This window comes from Eptatretus burgeri, chromosome 11, assembly GCF_056783735.1.
Source record: "Eptatretus burgeri isolate ZD-2024b chromosome 11, Ebu_testis_v1, whole genome shotgun sequence".
In the NCBI taxonomy this organism is placed as follows: Eukaryota; Metazoa; Chordata; class Myxini; order Myxiniformes; family Myxinidae; genus Eptatretus; species Eptatretus burgeri.
Genome location: NC_140971.1, coordinates 25,477,113 through 25,499,223, shown reverse-complemented (window position 1 = coordinate 25,499,223; position 22,111 = coordinate 25,477,113). Strand labels below are relative to the sequence as shown.

Sequence of the window (22,111 nt, the reverse complement as noted above, 5' to 3'; positions counted from 1 at the left end):
TGAGAGAATTCCTTTCCAGTCCACAATAATATCATTCAGTTCATTTCGAAACGATTAAATGTCTTCAAGGAAGTCATTCATTTTTATCCATTCCTTGTGATATTCAAATAACTCATTTTCAACATCAGTTATTAACGATGTTCTTATTGGGGACAACCTGTTGGAAAAAAAGATTACAATAATTATTGGTTGTCTAGTGATTTTATTCTGTTTTAAACAATAAATAATGAATTGGGTTGAAAATCTCACCTCTCATCTTGTAAAAACGATTGATCCATCAGGTTGTAATAAGAATCTGAACGTTCCATCTTCGTAATAAAAAACGAACAGCACACAAGTTGCTTATTTAAACCAACTTGATGACGTAATGGGAGATTTCACAACAATGGTTTTTCCAGGGTGTGTTCCCCACATAGGAAATGACAAGAGACAAGAGCACAGCATACTTCCTCATTTTCACGGCATGACTGTGTTCTAAAAACACTTCCCCATTTTACAAAATTCACCTTAACAGCCCTTTCTTTCATGCTTGAAGAGATAAAGTGAATATAATAGGAAAATTTATTTATTCCCTCAAGGAGAACATGGGCAAATGTTCATTGGTTCGCTCTTTGAGTGGAATGAAAATATAAAAGAAAAGGAGTGCTTTAATCAGTAAGTCTCAATTTTACATTTTTTGTAAGGAAGGGGGAGGAAATGAGTCTCCTATTTTGAGCTTTTGGGGCTTGAGCCAGCCTCAATTTTATATTTGCTTGTATGAGAGGGGGAGAAAATCAGTGTCCTATTTTGGGCTTAAGTTAGAAAGTTTTTCCCTTTTCCCCCATTCATTTGAATGGCTGCCTCAGAAGCCCCATTTATCCTCTACTTATATGTTTATATGTTTATATATACAGTCATGCGCCGCTTAATGATGGGGATACGTTCTGAGAAATGCGTCGTTAAGCAGTCGTCATTGTGCGAACATTACAGAGTGTACTTACACAAACCTAGATGGTATAGCCTACTACACACCTTGGCTATATAGTATAGCCTATTGCTCTGAGGCTACAAACCTGTACAACATGTTACTGTACTGAATACTGGAGGCAATTGCAACACAATGGTAAGTATTTGTGTATCTAAAAGGTACAGTAAAAATATGGTATAAAAGATTTTAAAAAATGGTACACCTGAATAGGGCACTTACCATGAATGGAACTTGCAGGATTGGAAGTTGCTCTGGGTGAGTGAGTGAGTGAAGTGGTGAGTGAATGTGAAGGCCAAGGACATTACTGTGCACTTAGGCTACACTAAGTTTATAAAGAAATCTTTTTCTTTCTTCAATAATAAATTAACTTTAGCTTACTGTAACTTTTTTACTTTATAAACTTTTAATTTTTAAAAAACTTTTTGACTCTTTTGTAATAACCCTAACTCTAAAACACAAACACATTGTACAGCTGAACAAAAATATTTTCATCTTTATTTTTTACTTTTTTGTTAACAACTAAGACACAAACACATGCATTATCCTCAGCCTATACAGGGTCAGGATCATCAATATCACTGTCTTCCACCTCCACATCTTGTTCCACTGTCCCACATCCAAGATAGACAGAAGACACGTTAGTTTTACCTTTGTGCTGTTCATGACGCCCATGTGTGTTATTAGCGGCTGCTTACAATCTCCTCTCGCATCGATTACAGAAAGGTGAATAAATAGCGTATGGATTTATAAATACGTAATCATTGCATCGATGTTATAATTTACAAATGAAGAAACAAACACCTGTCAGTTGTGTGATATATTTTCAGAACAGTGCAAATGTTTCAACAACATTAAAAGATTTACTAAAAATAAATTTGTGTTTTAATTTCTACTGGAACAACGAGTTATTCACAGAATTCTTTAATTCAAAGGTAATTTACTTGCGAGAAGGTAAACGTGCAAAAAACTGGTCAAATAGGGTGAAAATAGGGGTGTTTTAGGATGTTAGGTCAACATTGGGTCAGTTTGAACGCTGATTTTCTTGAATCCCGATTTAGCGTGACCCCACTATTTTCGCGATGACATTTTATGGACCTCAACAATCGCGTTAGAACGGGGCCACCGGGCCACGCTGTAGTTAGGGCTTCAAGCATGGCTGAAGCTCTATTGAATTCGTTAGTATTATTATTATTATTATTATTAAAGGCGTTTATATGTTCTACTGACCGATTTTGTGGCGGATCTGGAGGGAAAACTGTCAGATGAAATTCAACGAAACTTAACAGGATAATTACTTACCACCTGAAGTTTATACGATGAAACATTTGATGACGTAGGTCACGTGGTATGGCGGCCATATTGGATTTTATCCAAAACCTAAAAACATCTTCTTCTCCAGAAGGGATAATCTGACAGCCTCAATCTTTTGCACACATTTGCTAAGTTGCATGGGAATGTAAAGTTGTTAATTTGGTTGAAATCGTTATTAAATTTATATGATTTAAAATGATGCCGATTTGCCTCATTAAATATGCAAATAAGAGTTGAAAAAATTTAATGACAAATTTAGATAGCACATAAACAGGGGACTCCCAATATATTTATACGATGTCTGTATTTGACCCGTGAGCCCCCAGAGCCCCCCAAAGTTGAAAATGACCAATTTTTGAAATGTCATAAAATGAAAACAACGCTTGGATGAAATTCAATGAAACTTATCCATTTAATAACTCTCCACCTGAAGTTTATACATTGAAAACTTTGATGACGTAGGTCACGTGGTATGGCGGCCATATTGGATTTTATCCAAAACCTAAAAACATCTTCTTCTCCATAAGGGTCAATACGACAGCCTCAAACTTTTGCACACATTTGCGAGGTTCCATTGGAATGTTAAGTTGTTAATTTCGTCGAAATCGTTGCATAATTTATATGATTAAAATGTTGCCGATTCGCCTCATTAAATATGCCAAATATGCAAATGAGAGTTGAAAAAATTTAATGACAGATTCTGATAGGCCTTGAAGAGGGGACTCCAAATATGTTTACACTATGTCTGTATTTTACCCCAGTGAGGCCCCAGAGCCCCCCAAAGTTGAAAATCACCCATTTTTGACATGTCATAAAATGAAAACCAAAGAAGATAGACAAAAAGTGACCACAAATTCTGGAAGATATTTTAACGTTCTACAAGTTCGCCATTTACATTAATATGCAAATGTGGAGTTATTGGACTTTTTTGGGGACTTGAAAATTTGTCCAGCCTCGATTTGTCCAATGTGAAGTTTCTTTCTCTATCATGTATTGCTATGGGCTTTTCAATCCTTTATTGAGATAATATGAGGGACCCCGTAGCTGGGCCCCATTGCAGACTTGAACTAACTTTCTAACTCGGAAAACCCATATCATGTGACAGGGTGATGGTGTTGAAATTTGTTAAAATGGAGGCACGCCTTGAAGCCCGGGATTACTGGTTTACCAGTTTTAATTGTTTATTATAATCATCAGGTATTATGTATTGAACATAATTGTATGTGCCAGACTGTGCTTTTATACGACTGGCAGCATCACAACATTACATAGGAATTTTTCAGCTCCATTATAATCTTATGGGACCAACGTCGTATATGCGGTCCGTCGTTAACCGAAACGTCGTAATGTGGCGCATGACTGTATTTATTAGTGGGGCAGATGTGTAACATTTTTGGTGGAGTTGTGCACTTCTGGAAAGAAGCATGAAACTTTGCCCTGGGGGGATCTTGGGTATGCTGATTTCAAAAATTGCGGGAACCACGATGTCACTCCAGCGGTTCTCGCCAAAAATTAAGAAATTCAAAATGGCCACTGCAAAACACATTTTTGCCCATAAAATGGCACGAAGTAGCCCGATTGCCTTGATCTTGATGTTTATATCCATGTTTCCGAGGTCAAGGAATCCAATAAAACACATGAGAAGACTCATAACTTTCATCTTCATGCTGAAAATTTTAAAATATTGCTGTTATAACACTAATTTTCATAGAAATGTATCATAGTGATTTGCACCTAACCTTAATTCCTTAAATAATTGTCATGCCAGGCTAGAGACAGAGATATGGATGCTTTCTTCAGGCATGAAAATCATGCCTGGCCTCCATCATTGGCAGCGAATCGCATCATGCACCAATCAAGCAAATCAGATTTGATGGAATGTTTGAAATCATTGGTACCTCAAGCAAAATCTGTTCCAAAAGTGGATGTAAAAATTGTTGATGGCGCTGCCCTTGTGCACATACTCGATCCGAAGAAGTCAAAGGCTTCTGTAAAAACTTTCAAGGACTACTCACAACTGGTGTTCCTGCTATATTTGGAACGCATGCTCCAGGATGTTGTTCGTTTGGATGTAGTCTGGGATGTATACAAGGAGGACAGCCTCAAGGCAGAGACACGACAGAACCGTGGATCTGGAAACAATCTGAGTTGCCAACACCACAAACATGCCTATCAACTGGAAGAATTTCCTGCGTTGCGATTCGAACAAAGAGAGTTTGTTCAAACCCCTAGCCAGTGCAATACAGGAGTTTCAACCCCCCGAACAGAAGCTAGTCATCTCTACACATGGCAAGAAAGTTGTTTCATCACCCATATCCAATCTCTCAGACTTGTCCTACACTCATGAGGAAGCGGACACACGGCTCCTGTTTCATGCTTTCAATTCATTCAATCATGGATTCACCAAGCTGATGATACATGCTACGGATACCGATGTGGTTGTTATTGCAATTACTGTGGCAAGTGTCTTAAAGGAGTGTGAAATATGGGTGGCATTTGGTCATGGGTCTAAAGTACGGTATATTATATCCCCCATCACCTGATTTCAGCTGAATGAGGTGATGATGCATCTTGGGGCCTTCTGTTTATGCATGCAATATCAGGATGTGATACTGTTTCTGCCTTCTTTGGAATTGGAAAGAAAACAGCTTGGGCAGTATGGCAAAGTATGCCTCAGCTTACACCTACTTTCGTTGGTTTATCTCGTGCTCCAGCTCAGATATCCCAAGATGATATGGACCAAATAGAAAGATATGTTGTTCTCTTGTATCAGCGAACATCTGCACTTTGCCATGTGAATGAAGCCAGGAAGCAGTTGTTCACCAACAACCATAAGATGGAAAACATTCCTCCAACATTACATGCCCGAGAACAGCATGTGAAAAGGGCTGTTTATCGGGCAGGGCATATTTGGGGACAGTCACTTGCAGGAAAGCCCAATGTTCCATCACCAGATATATGGGGCTGGAAGAGAGTAAAAGATGATTCCCCATGGACTCTATGCTGGTCTACTCTGCCAGAGGCAGCCAAAGGTTGTCAAAAAAACTGTTGAAATGCGGATGCAAAAAGGAATGCACTAAAAGATGCACTTGTGTCAAAGCAAATCTGCCATGTGCACAGTTGTGCTTCTGCTCGGGGCAGTGCAACAGAGAGTAAGAAGTAAATCTTGGCCATGTTAACACAATACTACAGTGACATAGTGACTGATATGTTAGAGTAATTCGACAACATTTTAAATGGACACATATGCTGCTCCCTTAGCACATGGTTTTCCTAGTTTTTCCATCATATAGTTCCTGCAGTATTGAGAAATACATATTCTAAAGGAACTACATGTGTTGTACCTGATCATTCCATGGCTGAATAGTACTATACAGAGTTAAGCCTGGCTACTGGAGCAATAGTAAACCCCTGGAGGTAATTCTTGGAACTTGTTCATGTCATTTTGTTGTGCAGCATAGGTGTCCCTTTAACAGAACGAATGACACACAATTAGATCCCTTAAGCTCCTAAAAATTGTATTGGTGCCAAGATGGCAATCGGTGCACTCACTTTTGATGTTGACTGTTGTAGGAAATTGCGCTATGGGTGTTTAAAAAATTTTTTACAATAAAGATATGTTAAGAGTCTTTTCACATGTGTTTTATTGGATTCCTTGACCTCAAAAACATAGGTTCAGACATCAAGATCAAGGCAATCGGGCTACTAAGAGCCGTTTAATAGGCAAAAATGTGTTTTGCGGCGGGCGACCATTTTGAATTTCTTAATTTTTGGCGAGAACCGCTGGAGTGACATCGTGGTTCCCGCAATTTTTGAAATCGGCACACCCAAAATCCTCCTAGGGCAAGGTTTCATGCTTCTTTCCAGAAGTGCACACTGATTTCAGATATCCACCCCACTATATATATTAGGGTGCATCAAACGCCCCCTTTTTTGCGAAAGTTTGAAAAACATAACGGCGATAGGACAGATGTGTTCAAATACATGAAAAAACATTTCTCATTTTTTTTTCAGAATTTTCGGTCATCATCTTGGGGGTCCACATCGGGGACAAAGTTCAAGCACGCAGCTCCTGCGCATTTTTCAGAATAAGCGTTATTTTTCACTGTATAATGATCAAAACTTGTATCTGGTGGTGAAATAATTCTGACATATCGATGTACTGCTCCTTTGTGGCCATGGGCGACCCTCGGAAAGGGGCCTGAAGCGCCAAAATGCCACGTGGGCATCGGAGGGGGACAGGCAATGGCAGGGAGGGTAATTCCCCGCGTTCATAGGGAGCAGGTAGGCTCGGAGACAGCCTCAGGGCCCGGGGGTGCCATGGTTAGAGTTCGGCAGAGGGGGAATCCCGGCCATGTGAGCCACGCTGCCCAGCCACAAAATTGTGCAAGGGCACGAGTGAAAATTTGAGGGCTAGGCCCACATTTATAATGGACACCAACACAGGCGACGGGAATCATGGTTGTTAGAACCCATAGTTTAAAGTGACAGGCATTTTGGAAAAACCCTGGGGTTGTTTAAAGTTAATCAAGTAGGATAGTTAGGAGATGTACTCCTTCGCACCATCCATCCCTTTGCTCTCCATAGGCTGCTGGCCCACATTGGGAAAGATTGCTGAAATCTGTAGGAGGGCATTCTGAGGCTTTGTTGGGCCTCGAGGCAGGATGCTACTCTCTCTCTATTCCCCTCCAAAAAGGATTTTAGTGGTTGGGAGTAGGCTAGGTTGACAGGATAGGTTAGCTGGACAAAGACGATAAAGGGGGTTGGGGAGATGAAATTAGAAGAAAAAAATAAAATAAAATAAAAAGGGGCTACATTTTGTTGTTTTGTTGTTGCAAATTAAGGGATTGGGTATGGACAGAGACAGGCAAAGGCGATAGGTTGGGGGGAGACAGTAGGGTAGGTCCGAGCCCGTTTTCAGAGCGGCCGGCATCACCGCACTCCCTCCAGACTCACTCAGACCAGACCAGAGGCCAGCCAGCTTCACATGCCGGCCTGCTTGTGCTGCAATTCCTGGTCCACATTGCCTTGCTTTGCCATGCCTCATTGCCTGCCTTTGCCATGACCCCATGGCTGCTGCCCTTATTTGCATTCACCCCTGTGTCACCAACTCACCATGTGCGCCAGGACCATCGCTTCAGTGTGTTTTGCAAGGACTGCCCTGCAGGCAGCCACACAATGAGGACTGAATTGTGCAGCCCGTGCGCCCATCTCTTTTTGTGTTCATCTGCAATGACTGGTGACTTTTTTCTTCCTTCCACAGATCACAGGTGCTGGGCCATGGTTAGTGTAAATATTAGTAAAGATTGTAAATAAGTTTAACCCACTTGTTGTCTTTCTTCGCACCGGCAATTGTTAATCAAGCACCGGCAATTGAAGTTAAGTTGTCCGTGTGAGTCTGTCAGTTAGTTACACAGTGCATTAGGTTATTTATTTTTGGGACATACATAAAATAATGTCGCACTCAGGGATCCGAAGGTAAAATGTACTCGGGGAAAACTTACACATGCTGGTCACACCCAAATTTTATGACTCGGGACGAGTCTGGAAAAAGGGGAGGGGGTAGTGTAACGAATTTGGAAGCCTTGTGGACACGTACAGACAGCCGTCCCCATAGCTTAGTTATTTTGATAAGTGTGTGTTTCTAGTTAGGGTCCCGTCCCTGGTCTAATGGGAATTAAATGTTCATGTGCAGCAGAGTTATTTTGATAGTCAGGGTTTTCTTTCATTTTTACACCCCATATAACTACAACAACACGCCTTCACCTCGCTTCCTCACACCGACGCCATTGCCTACGTGCGTGTCAGCACGTACGTGGGCGGAGTTCACGAGGACCTGACGTCGCTCTCGCCCAATCAGGAAGATGCGAGCGAGTTCCCCGACGGTCGACGAATAGGCGCAGGCCAAGCACGAGCGAACAGCGCCCGAGAAGATGACGAAGGAACAGGGAACAAACAATCTGCACTCTGTCTTCTCGAGCGCGTGTTCTGCTGCTCTGCTCGTCCCGTCGCTTGCACTGGTCAGATCTCTTTCATCGCTGGCGCTTCTCTGCCCTCGTCTCGTCGCTGGCTCTGGGCTCGTTGCAGTGATCCCTCACCTCGTCTCACTGCTGCTGGATTCGGCTGCCCTGGTCTGTTCCTTTCTGACTGGTGCTTTGGGAAGTAGCGGACGTCGAGCCGCGTGGACGCGGCCAGGGAGCCAGCCACGTTCTCGTCCCTCAGCTCGACTTCCCTCTGAACTGAAGGGATAATAAAGACCATTTTGGGTCCGTTTCTTTTGGGTGTGTGTCTGTCTGTGGGCCCGTCTTTAAGTAGAAACTGGATAAGTGCTTTTGCTTGTACATTGCATTTCATGTCTTATAATTGGATGACTCTGCTCCTTGCATGCTCCCCCCTGCCCCTACCCCCCCCCCATTATAAATAAATCCCCTGTTAAATCTTTCAGCTCCTTTCTGTGTTTCTTTCATTGGCTTAGCATGTTGGGAAATTTGGGAAGTGGCAAATTGTACATTTGGACCGACGGGACCTCGGTAACCAACCGCTCGGGTTACGCACGGGTCGAGCATGCATATGGCACCAAACCATATGCATATGGTTACGCACGGGTCGAGCATACGAGTACCGTCGAGGGTGTGAATCCTCGGTAGCTCGCCACGTGGGCCTCTAGGTATTTTGAAGTTTGGCAAATAACCCTGTCCCACGTGGTTGATTTATTGACGATTCATGGTCCTGTAAGGATTGTTCGGTGGAGTCGACCCCACTGCTCCACCCAGCAGTCGTGCTCCACAACTATATATATATATATATATATATATATATATATATATATATATATATATATATATATATATATATATATATATATATATATATATACCATTAAACCAATTACAGGGGTTGCTGGGAGACAAGGAAGCAGGTAAAAAAAAAGTTTATAAATAACGTTTAGAATATTTGAATAACAGTTTGATCCAGGGGTGGGTGGTGGTTGTGTTTGTTGGTGGGAATGTAATATTTAAGGTAAGATGTGCACGATTTAATATATTCTCGTATAACAGAATGTGTGATGGGAGTTGTAACTATGTGATAATACATTAAATCCTCTAGTGAGTAAAGTTTGAATCGTGATGTTGCATTAATAGGGTGACTGACTGCCTGGACGCTATTGAGGTTGCGGATCTACTGATGTCCGTAATCTACTGATGTGGATCCATGACCAAGGTTGTGGATCCTCCATTTGGAGAGGTAGGATGTGAAATTAACATCATTTTCAGCAATCCATTAAATTACAGTGCCTATAGAAAGTCTACACCATCCATCCATTGGGATCATACTCTGTGCAGAGCATTGGTGCTGCTGAAGCAGTCTCCTTGGCTTTTAAGCACAATCCTGGATGGGTCGCCACTCCGACACAGGATACCAGCAAGCTGGCACTCATTTTGCCGACCTCGGAAGGATGACGAAAGTCGACACCCCCTTTCAAAATTTTCACCTTTTGTTGCCTTGTAGCCTGGAATTAGATTGTATTAAATTAGAATTTTTCCACCTTTATGTTCACATCATAAGTCAACATCCAAGTGAAAAACAAATTCTTCAAATTTCAGAAAAATTAATTAAAAATACAAAACTAAAATATCTTAGTTGGATGAGTGTCCACCCCCCTGAGTTAATACTTGGTGGAAGCACCTTTAACAGCAATTACAGCTGTGAGTCTGTTGGGAGAGGTCTCTACCAACTTTGTACACCTTGATTGGGCAATATTTGCTGATTCTTCTGCACAAAACTGTTCAAGCTCAGTCAAGTTGCGTGGGGAGCATTGATGGACAGCAATCTTCAAATCATGCTATAGATTTTCGATTGGATTTAGGTCGGGGCTCTGACTTCGCTACTCAAGGAAATTTATCTTTTTGTTCCTTAGCCACTCCAGTGCAGCTTTGGCTGTGTGCTTGGGGTCATTGTCATGCTGAAAGGAGAACTTCCGTCCCAATTTCAGCTTTCTTGCAGAGGGCAGCAGGCTTTCCTCTTGGATTTTTCTTAATTTTGCTCCATCCATTTTCCTTTCCATCCTGACAAGTGCCCCAGTCCCTGCTGATGAGAAATATCCCATAACACGATGCTGGCACCACCATGCTTCACAGTACGGGTGGTGTTCTTTGGGTGATGTGCTGTGTTGGGTTTGTGCCAAATGTAATATTTTGCATTTAGGCTAAACATTTCCATCTTAGTTTTGTCAGAACACAAAACCTTTTGCCACATGGCTTCAGAATCACCAGAGTGGTGTTTTGTATACCTCAATTGGGACTCAAGGTGGGCTTTTTTGACTAATGGCTTCCTTCTTGCCACCCTTCAATACAGACCAGACTTGTGAAGTACTTGGGATATTGTTGTCACATGCACACAGTGACCAGTCCTTATCATCAAGGCCTGCAGCTCTTCCAAAGTTGCCATTGCCCTTTTGGTGTACTCTCTGATCAGTCTCCTCCTTGCTTGGTCATCCAGTTTGGAGGGACAGCCTGATCTCGGCAGGGTCTTGATGGTACCATACAACTTCCACTTCTTAATGATTGTCTTCACTGTGCTCCAAAGGATATTCAAGGCCTTTGAAATATTTTTATACCTAAGCCCTGATCTGTGCCTCACCACAACTTTATCCCTGAGAACTTTGGAAAGCTCCTTGAGCTCATGGTTGAGTGTTTGCTGTGAAATGCACTAAAAAGCAGAGGAAACATGAAGGAACAGCTGATTTGATTCTGCAATCATCAGAATCACTACAATTTAACACAGGTGGAGGCCATTTAACTTGGTCTGTGATTTTGAAGGTGATTGGTTACACCTGAGCTAATTACCTCTGCCACCAAAGGTAAAGGAGGTTATGTTTTCACCCCCTTTCTGGCTGTTTGTTTGTCTGTTTGTGTACAGGATATTTCAAAAAGTTGTGGACGGATATAGATGAAATTTTGTGGACAGGTTCGGTGTGTGACAAGGACGAACTGATTAGATTTTGGTGAAGATCTGGATCCGGATCTGACTTCACCATTGTGAAATGATTCTTCATTCTTGAAGAATGATTCTTCACCATTGTGAAATACAGCACACTAGAATTTTAAAAGTGATTATTCACCATTGAGAGACAGGGCCAAAAACGATATATAGCATGATATTTCAAAAATGTATTGGGCCCGATATGTTCTCGTGGATCAGGCATTACGTGGTGGAGGTATGCGCTCTACCGAGTGCTCTTGTGCTTTACAATTGCTATTATAAGGGGAGTGGACACCTATCCAACCAAGAGATTCTAGTTTGGTATTTTTAATTAATTTTTTGAGATTTGTAGCATTTGTTTTTCACTTGGAAGTTGTGGGTTACAATGTGTAAATAAAGGTGGAAAAAGTCTGATTTAATGCAACCTAATTCCAGGCTATAAGGCAACAACAGGTGAAAATTTTGAAAGGGGGTGTACACTTTATCTCGGGCACTGCATATTATATTTTAGGAATAGTCGATACTGTACAAGTGTGTGTGTGTGTGTGTGTGTGTGTGTGTGTGTGTGTGTGTGTGTGTGTGTGTGTGTGTGTGTGTGTGTGTGTCATTGTCATTTCTTAAACCCTTGTGCAGAGCATTTCATTTGAAGACCGTTTTGAATAGCCCAGGTAAAGATCTCGCCATTGCTATATCACCAAACTAAATTATCGTCAGCTTAATAATAAGCATTGTGACAACCTCAACCCGAAAGCAAAAGTACAGCCTTATCATACCTTTCAAATGTGCTTTTTTGTTCCAGCTGCCACTTCTGCTTGCTGTTGGTGGAGCACTTTACTGCCTGGAACAGCCAGGATGGGTTCCTCCTCGTGAAAGTCCACTGCCCTGTGACCCACCACCTTGGCTCTCACGGCCTGCACCCTCCTCCGCAAATGAACCCTTGGCACTCATAACCATGCTCTGTCTTGCTCTCGCTGTGCCTGCTGCACTGGTGAGGGAGATGGGAGAAATCCCTGCGATTTCATTCATACATTCAATAACCGGTATTTAATCTGGAACATTCACACCTTAAATACAAAGACATGCAATTGCAAAGAAATACAGCACACTGTCGTTTGATTAAAGTCCATGAACTTTGATATGCAGCACTACAAAGATGGGGATTTGGAACACAGTACATGCAAGTATAGAATGATTAAGATTATAGTCAACTGTGAAGGACATTACATGAAGACCACAAGGGGAAAACCAGAGATGTCAGGATAAGTCAATTTTGAAGAAACTGAAAAACAAAGTTTCAAGACTTTGGTGGACTGTTTAATAACTGTCATATAGATTTCTTTTCCAGTAAAAGGAAGAGTGATCATTGGCCGATCAAATTAAGCATGTAGCATTTTCCAAGCTTGTGTGTTATTTAATTTAAGAGCAAAGAACGAATCAATGTTGCAAACTAACATCACTGGTTATTCCCTTGTTTAATAATTGCCATGCAATTTTAACCCAGGATGTGTAGCAAATTCATGCTTGTTGGTTATTAGCAGACATTACATGACTTTGGTGATCACAGATTATTTTTTTCAACATTAAACAGTCATTGTTTTTTTGTTTGATTGGTGTTCAACGCCATACTCAAGGGTATTTCGCTTATATGATGATGGATTCTCCATTTCTTACTCCGTACTACTTAATATGATGGAAAACCGGGAGGAAACCAAGGATAAACCACCCCTGCGATAGCCGGTCACCTCATGTGACTCCGTCATATACCTAAGCAGGTTGATTGGGCAGTGGGTACATCGAATGAGGATGGGTACTCAGATGCGCTAACCATTAAGCCACGGCGTGGGTCCCATAAAAGTCACAATAAAAGGTTTGACCAGGCTTGAACCACGATATGCACCAACTACGGAGCCCATGATATAACCAAATAGGCCATTGTAGTGCTCAGAGTTTATGCTGTGAAAGTTTTACAACCTTTCATTTTTTAGTTTCTCAACTCTGAATATTATGGTGGAACAGAAAACATGAATGAAAGGGAGAGAACCAGGAGTAAAGTACTGACAACTCTGTGTTTCTACTTGTTCAGCTTTGACAACACTTGTTTTTTCATTGCACGGCCAAACTTTATACCATATAAATTATGTGACACCTCTGGTTATTTGTTAAAGTAATATTGTGAGAGGAAACCTTATGTTGCCAACTATTGGCAGGTGCAATAACCCTGAAATTTATAAAAAGTGACATCTCTGGTTTTCCCCTTGTGGTCTTCACATACAATCCTGCTGGGTTTTTTGAATTCAGTTTATATCGTGATCCTATCCAACCCAAGTTGTTTTATGGTTCAGTTAAGAGTCAACCTTGAAGTGTTCACTCGCACCAAATATAATAGCACAGGAGGAGCAAGCAGATTAGTCTGTGCAGAAAGGTTATGAGTGAACCAGTTGGGATTTTAGATGACAAGCAAAAGTACATTGGGACGAGCTCAGTTCTCTGAGACGCCTACAATTTAAAATATTGAAACTGAACTCTTGCCTTAAAGTCAAATTTGGAGCCATATTCAGTCCACCATGTGGGAGGTCTTTTTGTAGGAAAGGTCATATCTCCAAGCTGTCAATGCTTCCTCTGCAACACTTACAACATAGTCTGAGGCCACTGAAAGTGTGTGTGCGTGTGTGTGTGTGTGTGCGTGTCGTTGGTTGCTGTCTCCATACACGGGTTTCAGAAGGTGCAACAGAGCTCTCTCAGGTCTCAAAGTATCAATATTCATGTGTGTGTGTGTGTGTGTGTGTGTGTGTGTGTGTGTGTGTGTGTGTGTGTGTGTGTGTGTGTGTGTGTGTGTGTGTGTGTGTGTGTGTGTGTGTGTGTGTGTGTGTGTGTGTGTGTGTGTATATACAGTAAATGGGGAGATGTATAATTAAACTTTACCTTGGTAACCTATCTTGGTTGCTTTATGCAGCTTCTTCGGCGAGAAGAGAATGAGAGGAGTCGATTTATCTATATAATCCTAGCCACCTGGGTTATTTGATGAGGTGAGAGCTAATTGGTTATTCCCTCCATTCACAGGTGAGAGATGTGGGTGGGTCTTCGTTTTTCATTTACATGTTGACTGCTTTTGACGTTTACATGTGGTACATGTTTGGGAGCTATGGCCCCTCCCCATGGTACGTGCTCGTTGGCATGCTTTACTGTCTGAGGTTCTCTCTTTATACCTCTGTTGTATTTGTTCAGTGCGTTTTTTAATTTCCCTATCTTGTCTGCTTGGTTTTTTTCCCTCTTCTTTATCTTGTTTGTCCTGCATTTTTGCTCATCTTTTTCCTTCCTGCTTTTCCCTGGCCTTCCTCCTGTCTGGCAGGCCTCACCCACCAGGCAGGAGGGGAGTCCCGCACTCCCCTTTACTACCTCTTCCCTCCCTCTCCCCCCTTTTATCCCTAGTGTTGTCCCCGCCCTCCCTAGAACCCCGGTATGGTGAGCAGGCACAATAATTGCGTCCGTTGTGGGTTGGTTAAGGATGGTGCCGTTCCGGTTAGTGAGACTTTTGGTCAGGAGGTTTTGTTGGGCGTGCTAGGGTTTACAGCTGCCAATTCTTTTTGCCTCATCTCTTTGGCCCAAGGCCTTCCAGTCCGTGGGAAGGTTTGCCGAGTTCTGGGTGCAGTGGACTGCTGCTCTGTCAACTGGGGCTCCAGCTGATTGGGCAGTCGAGGCCCTCTCTGACTATGAGAGGGCCATGATGGTCCGACTCTACAATGAGAGTGTTATAGATTATGATGTTAAGTTTTGGTTGTCTCGCTTTGTGGATGTCAAAACCCCACTACGGATTACACAAAATGGTTTGGGTACATGGACCGGGGCTCGGCAATATCGCGTCAAGTTCCGGGTCAAGGATGATGGCACGGTCACCTACATCCCCAATGGGATTGTTATTGGGATGGACCGTGGGCAAGTATTTTACATGAAGCAACCCAAAGTATGCCACAGATATGGTCAACTGGGTCACAATATTTCTGGGGGCAAAGAACAATTTTGCTCCTAGTGTGGCCAGTTGGGACATTTAAGGAATTAGAATTAGATGGAAGCGCGCCCGGCGCTCTGAACTCTAGAAACTTAACTGTCGCCTTTTGTAGGATGACAGTTTTGTGCTTTCCTATGTTCGGAAGTATAGGCATTGGCAAACCATTAGGTGCCTCTTCCCTACCTCAGCAGCCTGGTGGGAGGAGGTGAAACGTAGGACTGCAGCATTTTTCGATATGGCCGGGCGAATGAGGGCAATTTGGAAATGGGAGCGTTTGAAGCGCTTGCAGGCATACCTCCAATGCTTGCACAAGAAAATCTACAAAGGAAATGACATGTCGGAAAAAAAATCCACCGGGTGAAGGGGAGAATTTTTGGCCTCCTCAAAGCCAAGGTGAGGACCATCATCTTCTGGATCAGAGTGCAGGTATTGGAGGGGAATGAAAATTGTACCAGAGTCTTCTTCCAATGATGTGGCAGGCAGAAAGGCGTTTTGCCATAGGTTAACTTTGGGGGAGGCTGTGTTTCGAACCCTGATCAAATTATGGAAGTGGTGGAGGACCATTACTTCAAGCTCTTTGAAAAACAACCGGTTGATCAAATCCAGATGGCCAAAGTTCTTGGCCATCTGAGTAACTGCCTGACCCCTGAACAGCTGGAGCGTTTGGAAGAACCAGTGAGCTTGGAAGAATTATCCTCCACCATTAGGGATTTAACTGTGAATCAAACCCCGGGCACCGACGGCCTGTTCATGGAGTTTTATCGCTGCCTTTGGTATGTCCTTTGTGAGTATTATCTGGAGGTAGTGTGAAAGCTAGCCACCTCTCCTAGGCTTCCAGATTCGATGCGCCAAGGCATGGTGAACCTCATGCACAAGAAGGCTGATCGGGAGGACCTGTCCAACTGGTAACCGATCACCTTGTTGAATATCCATTACAAAGTACAAACAGAGGTGTTGTCTAAGAGGGTACACGGTGTCATGAGGGATCTCGTTCACCCGGATAAGACTTGTGCTCTTCCAGGTCGCAGAGTGTCTGACAGCCTGGGCTTGGTTCGATAGGCGATCCAGTTCATGGAGGAAAGAGGCCTCCCTCTGAGCATCGTCAGTTTTGACCAGGAGAAGGCGTTCGACAGTATCTTATGAATACATGATGGCCGTTTTGGCTTTGGACCAAATTTGATGCATTGGGTCGATATCATGTATTGGGATGTTGAAGCCTATGTTTTGGTCAATGGACATCTCTTGGGAGCCTTCCCAGTCACTTCTGGGGTCAGGTAGGGCTGCCTGAAGTCACCCATCCTTTTTGTTCTTTGCATTGAACCTTTTGCGTGTGCACTGCGAGCAGACCCACCCTTCCCAGGGCTCTGGGTACCTGGAGCCCATGGGGAACACCTCAAGGTGAGACATTACATGGACAACGTGTTGATGTTCATCACCAACGCCGTTGCCATGTGCAGGCTGGCCGATCTTTGCGAGCTTTTTGGGTGAGTTCATGCACTTTGGTCAGTACAGGATGGGCTCTGCCCCCTCTTGCCCATGCACAGAACAGAGAGATCGATTAAAGATCCTCGGGGTGTGCTTTGAACCTGGCGGGGTGGCCAAGAACTGGCAGAAGGTAACCGAGAACTTGGAGACTGAAGTTGCTCCTTGGCGGCTTCGTTGCCTCACAATGGAGGGTGTAATTCAGCGATCAAGAATATTTTGATTGGTAAATTGTTACATTTGGGCAAAAGTCTCCTGACCTCCTCCTGCGGTGGGACAGGCCCTGGAGAGGCTGGTTTTCAGCTTCTTCTGGGGTACCTGAGCAGAGCGTAGGAGTCGGGTAATAGTCAAAATGAGTCCGTCCTTGGGTGGGAAGGGTGTCCCCAGTCCCGTGTTTGTATGCATGTTTGCGTTTCCATGTGCCCTTTTGGATTTGATTGTGTCAGAGGACCCGGGTCGCCTGCTGACATGGGAATTTTTGTTTTTCTTCCTGGGGCCACTCATGTTTTCCTGCCTCCAGAGGTACAGGCTCGGAGACAGTCTACATGTGGCAGGATGGGGTGCTGGCCAAAATGATGAGTCAGGTGTGTCATAAAGCCCTCCCCAGAGCGGGGAAGTTGGCCAGGCTTTACCGTGATGCAGGGGGAGGTACCGCTGTGGGAAGTCCCTTTCGAAGGTATCGTCGGCAGTCACGTGCAGCTGCAGTCTCTGACCGAGCTTGCCACCCAGGCTTGGAAAGGTTGGGGGTGCTTCGACAGGCAGACTTGCGGACCCTGTCAGGCCATGATTCTCATAGGTTCACTCACGCCTCGGGGCAGCCCTGGGAGCTGTTACCTTCCTGGTGGCACCACACTCTCGGGTGGGCCTTTCGCGGGCTCGGCATTGGGAGGGTTGGGGCGGTTGGGTTTACTTTCGTTTGATCTTGATGTTGCTTTGGTTTGATTTACCTTTTCTGTCCTCATTTACAGAGGTGGACCGGGTTCTCTGAGTCTTGTGCTTGCATGTTTCCAATTGCAGTTAGCAGTCGATTGTTGATTCTGGTAATCAAAGGGAAGAAGGACTCTCTTGGAAATTTGTTTAGGGTGTCTTTGTGTTGACTTTGTGGGATTTGGAGTTTGGGGAGGGAGGGAGAGTTTGGGGTGTGGGAGGGGGATTTGGGGTTTGGGCAGGGAGGGAGTTTTGGGTGTGGGAGGGGGATTTGGGGGCCCCACCCTTTTAGTGAGACACAGGTGTCTGATGTCATGGGTTAGTGAGGAGTGTGGGGGGGGGTTACTTTCTCTCTTTCTTTGCCTTGCACGGCACATTCATTATTATTTTTGTTTTTGCCATTGGTGTATTATTTCGTTCTACTTGCCTTATTTGTTTCCTTTTCTTTATCCTGATTTCTTGTCCTTGGTTTGTGACTTGTTTTGATCATCATTTAATTTTCTGGTTTTTTCATTGATTTTTAACCTTTTTTTTCCGAATAAAAAGGCTTCGGCCATAAAATGCATTACTGTCTGCGCTGTCACTGATGATTCACCATTAAGCGATGGAACTGGTCCGGCAGCTGAGGGGGTTGTGTAGCATTGAGATTCTCATGTGTGTACTATTTGTGAATGTCTTTACAGTTGTGGAGGAACTCTGGGAAGGGTTTTTTTTAACAGCAAATGGCTTACTTTGTTTAGCTTTTCATGGTTACTTTATGCAGCATCTTCAACGAGAAGAGCATGGGAGGAGTCAATATATATATATATATATATATATATATATATATATATATATATATATATATATATATATATATATATATATATATATATATATATATATATATATATATATATATATATATATAGAGAGAGAGAGAGAGTGGGGAGAACAAGTATTTGATACACTGCCGATTTTGCAGGTTTTCCCACTTACAAAGCACGTGGACGTCTGTAATTTTTATCATAAGTACACTTCAACTGTGAAAGACGGAATCTAAAACAAAAATCCTGAAAATCACATTGTATGATTTTTAAATAATTAATTTGCATTTTATTGCATGAAATAAGTATTTGATCACCAACCAACCAGTAAGAATTCCAGCTCTCTCAGACCTGTTAGTTTTGTCTTCAAGAAGCCCTCCCATTCTCCACTCATTACTTGTATTAACTGCACCTGCTTGAACTCGTTATCTGCATAAAAGACAGCTGTCCACACTCAATCAGACTCCAACCTCTCCACAATGGGCAAGACCAGAGAGCTGTCTAAGGACATCAGGGACAAAATTGTAGACTTGCACAAGGCTGGGATGGGCTACAGGACAATAGGCAAGCAGCTTGGTGAGAAGGCAACAACTGTTGGCGCAATTATTAAAAAATGGAAGAAGTTCAAGATAACAGTCAATCTCCCTCGGTCTGGGGCTCCATGCAAGATCTCACCTCGTGGAGCCTCAATGATCATGAGAAAGGTGAGGGATCAGCCCAGAACTACAAGGCAGGACCTGGTCAACACACTACGCCATCATGGATTAAAATCATGCAGCGCACGCAAGGTCCCTCTGCTCAAGCCAGCGCAATTCCAGGCCCGTCTGAAGTTTGCCAATGACCATCTGGATGATCCAGAGGAGGAATGGGAGAAGGTCATGTGGTCTGATGAGACCAAAATAGAGCTTTTTGGTTTAAACTCCACTCGCCGTGTTTGGAGGAAGAAGAAGGATGAGTACAACCCAAAGAACACCATCCCAACCATGAAGCATGGAGGTGGAAACATCATTCTTTGGGGATGCTTTTCTGCAAAGGGGACAGGACGACTGCACCGTATTGAGGGGAGGATAGATGGGGCCATGTATCGCGAGATCTTGGCCAACAACCTCCTTCCCTCAACAAGAGCAATGAAAATGGGGCGTGGCTGGGTCTTCCAGCATGACAACTACCCGAAACACACAGCCAGGGAAACTAAGGAGTGGCTCCGTAAGAAGCATCTCAAGGTCCTGGAGTGGCCTAGCCAGTCACCAGACCTGAACCCAATAGAAAATCTTTGGAGGGAGCTGAAAGTCTGTATTTCCCAGCGACAGCCAAGAAACCTGAAGGATCTGGAGAAGATCTGTATGGAGGAGTGGGCCAAAATCCCTGCTGCAGTCTGTGCAAACCTGGTTAAGAACTACAGGAAACGTCTGATCTCTGTAATTGCAAACAAAGGTTTCTGTACCAAATATTAAGTTCTGTTTTTCTGATGTATCAAATCTTTATTTCATGCAATAAAATGCAAATTAATTATTTAAAAATCATACAATGTGATTTTCAAGATTTTTGTTTTCGATTCCATCTTTCACAGTTGAAGTGTACCTAGGATAAAAATTACAGACCTCTACGTGCTTTGTAAGTGGGAAAACCTGCAAATTCGGCAATGTATCAAATACTTGTTCTCCCCACTGTGTGTATATATATATATATATATATATATATATATATATATATATATATATATATATATATATATATATATATATATATATATATATGTATTTAATCCTAGCCACCTGGGTTTACTTGATTAGGTGAGAGCTAATTGATTATTTCCTCCATTCACAGGTGAGAGATGTGAGTGGGTCTGATTTTCATACACTGCATTTGTGTTTTTTCTCCATGAAATATAGTTTGATGAGCAGTGAAAGAATGAATTGTTTATGAAAGCCGGACGTTTCGAGAACAAGTTAGTTCTCTTCATCAGAGGCGTTAAGAGCGACGTGGCGACACCGTTAAGTTCCACTGGGGACAGTTTGCATCGTGGATTGGTCCAAGTCCTCGCCAATCAAAGGGCTTCCTGCATTTTAATTAATCTGCCATTTTTTTGACATTGTAATTGATTGCGTGGTGCTTTGTATGTGGGATGCAAGTCTTGATATACAGTATATATGGCAGCGTTGTCTGGGGAAATTCAATGAAATATGTATTTACAGGTAAATATCTCCTGCATTACAAATTGGGGAATGTTGGCCTTATTGTTTCATATGATTTACCAATCTTGGGCATTGCAAAATGCGCTTTCCATTGTCGTAATGTGCTTGGCCAGGCATCAGCTCTGCTTGAATCTCTGGCCACTTAGGATTGCAAGTGAACGTCACAAACAGGTCGGACCTTCCATAGTTTCTGACGTATGTCATAGCATCCTGCATGTACCGCCAGTGAAGGTGGATGGTAAAGTCACGAACTGGCCAATGTTGTTGGCATTTCCATCATTGGCTACAGCATCTCTCAGGTGAATATATTTGGCCACTCTAAGTTTCTTGTGGTTGAGACGTACGTAGACATTGTTCACTTTCAATCTTGACATACATGTCAACCACAAATTGGTGGAAGAATTGGCGGAATCTCAAGATGTGATTGACATTTCCGTTAAGCAGACCGAGTAAAAAAATTATCTCACTCCTCTCTGCACATGTGTGATCAGAAACGAATTTAGAGCCAAAGTACTGTTGAATGGCAGGTTCATTTTCCGATTCGTGTTCAAAATATAACATTCAATAAAAAATAAATTGTTCGTCGATTATAAACTGACGTTTACAGATGGATGGACATGAACCAATTGCTGAACTTTGCTTTTCGCTTCACATGCACAGGGTAAAAAGGAAGTTTGATATACCAGTCCAGTTTGTGAAAGTACATAACACTGGCATAAAATCCACACAATCACTGATTCTTAAACAGAATTAACTTTGACGTGTTTCCTAACACGTGTCCCAATAAGAACTTCTGTATCTGACTTTCCAATATGGAACAGCAAGATGAAGCCATCTTCACCAGCATGTGATTGTCATCTACCACTGTATCAAACATGTGGTTGTGGAGTTCTGGAAAGAGCGTCTTGTCTGAAGCGTGTCTCAGCACAGCTGTAGAGATGGCTGCTGAGATACAAGCAACCTGCGAGAGCTTTCCTCCAGATGTCTTCAGGAGTCGCTGAAAACACTTTTCAGTCTCAGCACATATGGAAACAATGCCAGATGACGGTTTTTCTGATCCGCTTCTGTCCTTGAAGGGCCATGAATGAATGTCATGTGCTGTGCTTGTTAGTGCTCAAGTACATAGCAAACAGACAGTCAATTCGTCGCTTCATCATCCTGACAACCAAACCTGCAATTTTTTGAGCATGCACGAATGTTCATGCACGAATATTTGAAGGAAAATAAACTGTCTGCATGTACCATGAATGTGGCAGATGACCTCAGCAACGATAATGCAATGCCACAATTTCATTATCATGAATATAACTTTAGATAGGTCAAACAGAAATACCAAATACTCACAAGTAACATATTATTTTTCTTTTGTCGCCCATAGCTTCAGTCGTTTTAGGCATATTATAATTAGTCGCATATTTTATAAATGTATACAAAA

The 22,111-nt window shown here is 42.7% G+C and overlaps 1 protein-coding gene across 1 annotated transcript in view; it reads left to right on the top strand.

Annotated features, from left to right (window-relative positions):
* Positions 1-22,111, top strand: part of LOC147016687 (phospholipid phosphatase-related protein type 4-like) — a 103,375-nt gene that overhangs the window by 32,671 nt on the left and 48,593 nt on the right. The window contains exon 3 of the mRNA XM_085845604.1: positions 12,060-12,248. Within this exon, the coding sequence (XP_085701730.1) occupies positions 12,060-12,248 (189 nt within the window). The remainder of the gene's footprint in view (positions 1-12,059; positions 12,249-22,111) is intronic.